The following is a 9,272-nucleotide window of genomic DNA, read 5'->3' as shown; positions in this document are numbered from 1 at the left end:
CTGAGATCTGGCCACTGCACTCCAGTCCGGGCGACAGAGCGAGACTCCGTCTCAAAAAAAAAAAAGAGCTCTGTGTGTGGCTTGTGGCTACCTATTGGACTGTGCAATTCTGGAGAATGGTACTTTATTTGTTCTTGAGGAAGAAGAAACAAATGAAAATGAGGATCTGGAGCTCATGAAGGTTCTCATGGGGTGGGGTATGTGTGTTAAAGCTGCACCTTCAGCAGGAAGCTGGCCAGTCCTTAGTGGAGGACATTTCCTTCCATCCTGCATCCAGGTGGTTGGTCCTGCTCCTCCCAGTCCATGGAGAAAAAAGAATTGAAACAAACTGTCTAAGCTGGGTCAGGTACTCAGCAGATGTTTGCTGAGTATCATTCTTGATGGAAATCCCCGTGGAACTCCTACATTTTCTCCTCTCTTCTCCTTCCTTTCAGAACCTCAGAGTGATAGAGCCAAAAGACCAGTGCCTCATTTTGCTGATATAGAAAAGGAAACTTTGTAGGGGAAAGAGATCTGCTTGCAGTCAGCCAGAGAGACAGAATAGGGGCAGCAGTGAGCTCTCATGACCTGGTATCTGTTGCCTTCTGGTTAAGTTTTTCATTTGTAACTCTACAAACGTCCCTTCTGTAAGCATCTCCCTAAAAATGGAGTAGGAAGCTCTCAAAAATGGACCACAAAGGGGTCGGGAATATAACTTTCTTTGCCCAGATTCTAGGACTTACAGTGAGAAAGCACTTTCTGGGAACTTCACAATGGCTAAAGTGTGCTAATGGGATGATGTGTTCTTGTACACCCACTGCCTCTGAACTCCGCTCTGCATTGCTGCACAAACTACATTTCCCAGAATTCCTTGCTGGATTCCTTCCAAACAGGTTTACCACTGGGAGAGCTTGTTGGTGGGGGAGGGCAGGAAGAGGGAGGAGAGAGGAAGGGACTCACTTTCTGTTTCCAATTGAAGTCTAAATCAATCCAGTAACAACAGGCAGCTATCATACTACCCTCATTGTCACCCCTCAGAGGTCCCACTGCAGCTGCCTAATGTCCCCTCGCTGGCCTGAACATGAGATGAACAACACTCTTCTTAGGAGTACCAGCCCCACTTGGTACATGGCCACTTTGAATAAAAGGTGCCTTTTCTGGATTCTCTTGCAGCTATATTAGGTCATGTGACAAAGTTCTGGCCACTGGCAAAGGAACACAAGTGATGTGTACAGATAGAAGTAGCTGGGTGTCTGATACTACATAGATTATGCTTGCACTCACTCCTAAGAGAGAGACATGAACTTTTACCCACGGAAGCCAGTATTATTTTGAACCTCTGTTAGAGTGGCTTGAATCTGTATCTTAACTAGTATCCCTAATGTGTGACCCATGACAATTAGCCAGGCAGCACCAGTTCTAAAGAAGTTGACACTCCCCTGAAGCTGCTTCTGCCAAGGTCACTGATATCTCCCTTCGATAAATCTCGTGGGTGTTTTCTTCAGTCCTTGTCTTAATTACTCAGTGGTACTTGGCACTCATTCCTTCTTGAAACCCTTGTTTCCCCTGGCTCTATGGCATCTCATGCTCTCGGTTTTCTCCCATATCTCTGACCCTCTTTCCTTAGTCTTTTTTCGTCTTCCTCCTGTCCCTTAAATGCTGGTTGTGATCCTCTTTTTATCTCATTCTACACACGCACAGCCTGAGTGATTCACATCGTCTTGATGCTGAGAACTTCCAAAATGTTGGTCTAGCCTGGATGATTGTTATGAGCTCTAGACTCACAAGGCCAATTGCTTGGTGGAAACCCCTCCCCCATGGTTATCTCATGGGCCCCTCAAGTCCAACTTCTACTTCACTGAACTCATCACCTCTTCTATTCCTCCTCCTGGGTTCCCAGGCTCAGTGGTGGCACCACTGTCTACCTGCCTGCTTAGCCTGAGACCTGGCTCCATCCCAATTCCTCTCTCTCAGTCTTATCATCCCCATCCAGACAAAGCATTGATTCTGTGGACCTACCCTTTCAGGTGTCCCTCAAATATCTCCACTTCTCTCTGTTCTCACTAGCACTACCTCGGTCCACCCTGCCATCTGCTTTCCTCCTCCACTCCTGCATTCTGAGTCATTTTCGGCAGCACACGCATCCTTAAAACCCCTCCACTGGCTTGCCAGTGTCCTTAGGATTAGGCAAAAAGTCTTTGCTTTGTTTTACAAGGCCCTTCGCTATCTGCCCGCCCCCCGCACCCCATTATCTCCCTTGCTTTGCGTGTTCCAGTCCTGCAGAACTACATACGGTTCCCTCAACAAGCCCCTGCTCTGCTCTCCCCACACACTGCTCTGCCCGGGCCACTCTTCCTGCTCCTTGTCAGCAGGCTTGCTGCTCTCGGGCTCAGCATGGACAGCTGCTTCTGAGAGCCTTCTCTGCCTAGCCAGGCTGGGTGGCTGCCTCTCTTTGGTGTGCCCATGGCAGCCCAGAATGCCTGGTGGACAGGGAGCCCTCAGCAGGCTGTACTGCAGCGCTCTGTCTCCATCAGCCTCCAGGAGCCTGGAGTCCAGAGACAGCAAGGGCCGTCCTGTCTTTCTCACTTGTCTCTCCAGCCCCTAACACAGGGGATACCTGACCCCAAACTAGATGAGTTATTTGATCTCTCTGACCCAAGACAAAATGGGGGGAAAGTGTTAAATTTCCAAGATTGGCCAGGGGATTAAATAAGATAAATATGCAAGTCTCTTGTCCAGGGGCCTGGCTTGGTAAATATAAAGTTCTTTTTTCTTCTTTTTTCTTTCTTTTTGAGACAGGGTCTTACTCTGTCACCAAGGCTGGAGTGCAGCAGCATGATCATGGCTCACTGAAACATCGACTTCCTGGGCTCAGGTGATCCTCCCACCTCAGCCTCCTGAGTCTCTGGGACTACAGGCGTGCACCACTATGACTGGCTAATTTTTGGTATTTTTAGTAAAGACAGGGTTTTGACATGTTGCCTAGGCTGGTCTCGAACTCCTAGGCTCAAGTGATCCACTTGTCTCAGCCTCCCAAAGTGTGGGATTATAGGCATGAGCCACCATGCCCAGCTAAAAGTTCCTTTTTAAAATCTGCTTGTTAGATACGCTCATAGAAAGATAACTGGCCACAGAAGGGAGAGGAATGGCAGTCCATCCAGGGATCACTGGAGTGTCATATGAAATGTTATAGGAATCACAAGCCTTAGAACTTGAAAGGAACCCAAGGATCATCTAGGCTACTTCAGAATGCAGGTAAAACAGCCATCTGTGCCTATCACACAACTGGGGCATAGCTGGAGACCCCAACAGAGAGAAGAGCTGATGGGTGACCAGAACTCAGGCCTCTGCACCATGGCAGCCTAGCTAATGGGTCTTGGCTGGAAGCTAACAGGAAGGCCTCTTTCCAGAAACACTATAAGCCAGTGTTTCTCAGACTGCTGGGTGTAATTCATAGGCAGATCATGAAATCAGTTTAATAGCATTGACCAGCAGTAACCTACTTATGCCTAGCGTTCCATTATTGGAACACTAAGCCTGTGGGAATTATTTACATCCCACTGCTTAAGGTCATCACCAAGGTCTGATTTTTTACACAAAATTTTGCAACCTCCAGCATAAATGAGTTAAAACAAAACAAAACAATACCAGAATGAAAAATAGTGCAAGATCTGTACAGTATAGTTGTATAAAACTTCTTGTTTTATCATTTGATGTCATGAAAGTCCCTGCTGTAGATAGAAGATGGGGGAGCTTGTGCTTCTGAGTGGTCATGCTCAACAGAGTGGGGAGCCCAGGGGAGTGGGGAGTGATCTTGTAGATAGAGGTGGGTGGGGCCAGTGTGAGCCTGACGGTCAATGACTTCTCATTTCTAGGGAAGATTGAAGGAAAAGAAGGAGGGGGATGTAGAGGGGAGAGAAGGCCTCAGTAGAGTTTGCACTATTATTAGGGCAACTAAGCTGCTTCTGAAAAGAAGTGGTTTGCAAAGGCAACCTGGGCAAAGGCAACCTGCTGGAAGAACGTCATCTGCAGCTGACACTGTGGGAAGGACCCCATGCAGAAGCAATAGGGCAACCTGGTCCCATATCCTCATGAAATGCCTCTTATAATTGTGACATCTTGCAATGGTGGAGGATTTTACACTTTTCAGAGTTTCCAGCCCCTCATTTATTTCTCGTAAGACCTCTGGGAGGTGGGGGGGATGGTATCATTATCCCAATTTAGAGATGGGGAAACAGGATTGGAGTGAGCTAAATGGCTGCCAGATCCAAAACTAGTATTCAGACCTCCTAGTTTCTTAGTGGGCGCTCTTTCTACACCACCATAATGTGAGTGCTCTGTGTTTACAGGGTGTATTCAAATTCATGACTGCCATTAGAATCCCCCCCAAAAAATTCCTGGGCTGGCCTGAGTTGCTCCTTAGAGCAATGAAATCAGAGTCCTGGGAGTAGGGCCCGGGCCTCAGGATCCTTTAAAGCTCCATTTGCAGAGCCTCGTGCACAGCCAGGTTGGATCCATCTCCCAGGCCCCCAGCCTTGGCCCAGCCTGGCCAAGCTGCCCAGGAGGTCCCTTGGTGCCCTGGGCTCTGTTTCACTGTTGTTTTGTAGAGTAACTTCCCAGTGGAGCTGCCACTGTGCCCCATCCTAACAGCTGAAATCCCCCAGGCCCTCCAGAGAGGAGGTGTGAACTGGAAGATGGGGAGGCAGGCGGCTCTGACACATAGAAAGCAAACAGCTCAGAGGAGTGGCAGGCTGCATTTTATTCATCGTTAATTTAAACACCCTTTAAGTCCTCTCTTGGAGTGCTGCTCAGAAAAATAGATGTATTGTTTGAGAAACCCTGCAGGCTTGTCCCGCATGCTCTAGCCCCCTCCTGAGAGAACATATAGCGTAAAAAATGATTTGTAAAGCAATGGGGAGCTTCCTTAGGGAAGAAGGGGAAGGGTAAGAGGGTCTCGGGCCAGGTCCGAGTGCAGAAATCCTCAATGCATGAGACTAGCGTGGAAGATGTAGCAATTGTGCTCTGGGGTGCCTGAAGGTGCCAGAGCTGCTCCAGGGGCAACAGTCCAGGCCCCAAGTCCATGCTGATGAGCCCACCCTGGGGGTCAGGAATGGCCTCAGCAGGCCCTCCCTCCCTCCCTCTCCACCCTACAAAGTAAGGAGCCTTCAGAGTCGCCACGAGCACATTATACAACAAAACAACAACCCTGCAACAGATAAAGCCCCAGCGCCTCTTCTGGACTCAGAAGTGCCCTAGGCTGGCTGTCTGGCTGTGCTTTCCAGACAGTGTGCATGTGGAATTGTGCTTTTTGTTTTTTAAGAATGTAAAAAGTTACAGTAAGATCGAACCACAGGGCCCGTCGCTCCTATGGTCTCTGCCTGGCTGGGCTGCTGTCTGCCTCAGTTCCCCAGAAGCTTCTCTTTTGGCCATGAGGGCTCAGTCACCCCTCACCCCAGAGCCCACAGGAAGAGGGGGTCTGCTGGGAGGCCTGTCTGAAGGATGGAGGATTCTGGGTCAATTCAGCAGCTATTTTCCAGGGTTTGGCTTGGGTTTGGATGCTGGCTTCTGTGTGAAACCTGAACACATGCAAATTGTACATAAAACTCCCCCAAGGCAGAGAGGGATTTTCCAGGCCCTGGTACATCTCTAGGGAGTTAAAATGGGAAATCTTCCTTCTTAAAGTGGCCCAGACTGTGACTTTTCCTTGGGGAAAAGGGATAGTAGCTCTTTGTAAGGCTGGTGTGTATGTGTGTGTGTGTGTGTGTATATATATATATGCATGATACTGTGCAAATGCCCAGGGCTGCCTGGCATTTTCCACAAAATGAGAGCCTGAGATTGCCTAAGCCTTCTGATGCCTTCTCCAGGCCTGGAGGCACTGCTTCATTCAGAGGACACAAAGGCCTGACCACCTCGCTTTAGCAAGCTAGGACACCCAGGGTGGCTGCTTTACCTTTCTGCTCAGCTCTGAGAAGGCTGCTCGCCAAGACTCTGGCTTCTATGTGGCCACAGCCGTATGGCAAGGGCTTCTGGGAGCTCATTCCACCTTTAAGGGAGCCCCACAGCGCCGGCATGATGGGTAAGTCCAGGCCTAAGGTTAGGAAGCAACTCCTGGAGCGTGAGGAAATTGTAGGCTACAGTGAGCTACCAGTGGTGGAAAAAACGAGACCCCCAGGATAGTGAGAGAGGCCACAGCTTCTGAGGGAATGGAGCTCTTATTTGGTCCGAGGTCTAGAAGAACCTGCACCAAAGAAAGGCATCCCTATCAATGTGACTGTTCCTGAAATGATGGGAGAACCACATGCCTGCTTCAGTGAAGCAGCCCCAGGCATCTGGGGCACTGAGCCCTTTGGCCTGAGATGAAGGATGATGGCGTGACGTATCATGGCAGTGTGACTGAGACTGGGTTGGGGGACGGGGACAGGGGAACATAGGCAAAAATAAACATATGCCACTGGATCCTGAGCTGCCATTGTACCTTGGAGGACTGGCGTTTCTCTGGGAAGTTGGGGGGTGGGAAGGGGAAGGGTCTCATTTTCCTGCCCCTTGAAACCATGCTTACGATTCCTTTAGAAGATTGCTCAAGCTGCCTTCAATTGCCTCTTTGCAAAACCAAAGCATAGGAAAATAAGTAAAAACAGCTGAGGCTGCAGCATAAGCAACTTAGGATAGAGTCTAGGAAGCACCGCCAACAGAGAAGACTGCCAAGAAATGTTTCGAGTTTTTCTTCTCTGGAGGTGGGTCCTGGTTCCTCCCATGGAGACCAGGATTCTGTGTAGTCCTGCACGCTGGGCGGGGGATTGCCTGGAGGTCTCTTTAGGCCTGTCTAGCTCACACAGTCTTGAGGCCTGGGTTTTAGGCTGCTGGACTGTTGATGGGGCTCACTTCCTGTGGGTAGGCTGTTATTTTGCCCCCAGATCAAGTCCTCACTATCTAGATGCCTCTATCATGGGGATCTCTTCTTCCCTTTCTGGATGGCTCTGATCCCCAAGTTATTTCCTGTTGCCTAGGTAACACCTCTAATTGAATGCCTTTTAATCGTTCCCTTTTTTAAAGGGATAAACGTGGATTTTATTTCCAGGTCCTGTCAGAGGGCCCTGCCCTAGAGAACATGTGCCCCTCTGAGTGGGCAATCCCTTCACTGTGACCGCAACCATGGCTTGGATGTGGGGGCACTCGCTGGGCTGGCCTGACAGTCACAGTGAATCCTGAAAGCATGATTTTCACAGGAGCCCACCATTCAGTATTTAGCAAGACTGCCCTCTCTCCTGGCCAGCGCTGCTTCACTGGCTTCACCCCAGATTAGGGCCCATGTTTAAAAACTAATCCCAACTCAAACCAGAAATTACCCAAAATAGCTGGAGAGTCACTGAGATCTCAGGTAAGCTTTCCCTTCCTGCCATGAACTAGAAGGGGAAAGAAGAGTTTGACATTCAAGTTTGACTCAAATGCTGTATGCGTGAGCGCATGCGTGCATGTTTGTGTATGTGTGTGTTCCAGGCACATTTGCCAGGGAGAGAGATTTCACAGCATGGCTCGAGCTGGAGGCGGTGAGGCGGTGCTTTTCTAGGACTTCCTATCAGAAGCTCTGCCTACTGGTGGGTCACGCCGTGACTGTATAAACTCTGGCACCTGTCCTTACCCTCATCATAGATGAGAAAAATGGCCAGAGAGAGTGTTTGTTTACAGCCCCAGACCACCATCGTTTCAATGAAGCCTGGGTATCTGGCCTTCCTCCAGGTCAGGGACCCCCTGTGCTGCAGAAGACAAGTCAGGGAGAATCTGTCCCTCAGCCTGAGAGCAAAACTTTAATCCTAACATTACTTCCATCCACCAGTTTCACCAGCTCCCTCCCTCCTGCCTTCCTCTATCTTCAATAGGCTGTGCATGGAGAAGACAAATCCTCTTGATAAACAATATTGACCCCAAACACATCATGGCCTCTGGAACCAAACACCCTGACATTTGCAAGATGGCTTCTTTTGGGTTCCTGGTGCTGCAGGCCCTGGTTCCCAAGAACGCAGCTGGCAGAGCTGCCTCCTTCAGAGGAGGAGGAGGAGAAGCTGGAGGGCTGCACCCAGCAACCCCATGATCTCTCAAAGGGGGAAAAGTTGAACTGATCAACAGTAGTTAAGAAAAAAAAAAAAAAAATCCACACCAACAAAGAAATATCTTGTCTGAGGAGACTCAGATATTCCTGGTTAATATTGAAAAGCCCTGCTGTAGATGAGCTTGTGAAAGAAAGGACGGTTGGGGGATTCAAGATCTGCCGATCCGAGCCTGGAGATGCCAGCTAAAGCCCAGCAGGGCTCCTGCAGCCTCAGCGCTCCCCTCCTCACGGGTGCCCTGGACTGCCCGCCACTAGAAGTAGCTGCCCTGTGCTCTGTGCTAAATGGACTAACTCTGGGCTGAGAAAGGCCAGCTAAGCCCCTCACCACTGCAATTTCCAAATCTGGGGGAAATGCCACAGTCCGCAAGTTGGTGCTATGTTTCATCTCATTGCATAATACTACACCATTCTCTGTGTGTAGTGGCTGTTCTATATATATATACATCGGGAGGCAACATATGGCTGTCCCTACCCCCACCTGTCAAAACTGTGACTATATCACTTCTGACGACCAGAAGGAAGCTGCTAGGCTGGGCCAGGATTCTAAATGCTGAGGAGGTAATTCAGAGCCACGAAAAGTTGCACCATATGCTTTGGGGTTGCCGGCTGCTTCTGTGCATGGGGACGGGGTTTAGTGCCAGTCTGCAAAACCCTCCTCGCTGCGGTATGCCCTGGGTGGGGACCTGGGGGGGGCCACGTTTTCTCTCCCTGAAGGAGAATATGCTGGGGGCCACGGTTCTCGAAAAGGGAACTCACAAGGAACACAGGCGTCCCCAAAACCTGCCCTTGATAACATCAGGCCTGGCCAAATAGTATTTCTTTAAAAAAAATTTTTTTTGTTTCATTTTATTGGATAAAGATTAAGAAAGCGCCAGCAGTGACTGAGAGAAGGGAAGCAAACCACGCCCGGCGGCCCCGCGGCCTGGAGAGGGTCCCTGGCGCGGGCGGACGGGCGGTCTACCTGGAGGCGCTGGTCTCGGCCAGCCGGTTGTTCATGATGCCCAGGGCGCCCACGCCGCCCGAGAAGCCGTTCTGGCGCGTGTTGACGCACACGCTGCGCGGGTAGCCGTTGGCCGTCTCCGACAGCTGCTTCTGCAGCAGCGCCAGCGACACCTTGTTGGAGGCCGTGAGGTCGCGCATGGAGATGAGCTCGCCCGAGAGGCGGCGGCCCTCGGCGTCGCTG

The 9,272-nt window shown here is 50.2% G+C and overlaps 1 protein-coding gene across 1 annotated transcript in view; it reads right to left on the bottom strand.

The window, feature by feature from the left end:
- Positions 1-8,909: 8,909 nt before the first annotated feature.
- Positions 8,910-9,272, bottom strand: part of KCNK12 (potassium channel, two pore domain subfamily K, member 12) — a 2,991-nt gene continuing 2,628 nt past the window's right edge. The window contains exon 3 of the mRNA XM_011936016.1: positions 8,910-9,272. Within this exon, the coding sequence (XP_011791406.1) occupies positions 9,047-9,272 (226 nt within the window). The 3' untranslated portion in view covers positions 8,910-9,046.

Source organism: Colobus angolensis, unplaced genomic scaffold (assembly GCF_000951035.1).
Source record: "Colobus angolensis palliatus isolate OR3802 unplaced genomic scaffold, Cang.pa_1.0 Scaffold15, whole genome shotgun sequence".
NCBI classification, from domain to species: domain Eukaryota; kingdom Metazoa; phylum Chordata; class Mammalia; order Primates; family Cercopithecidae; genus Colobus; species Colobus angolensis.
The sequence above is the reverse complement of the archived record's forward strand: the minus strand, read 5'-3'. Positions and strand labels throughout refer to the sequence as shown.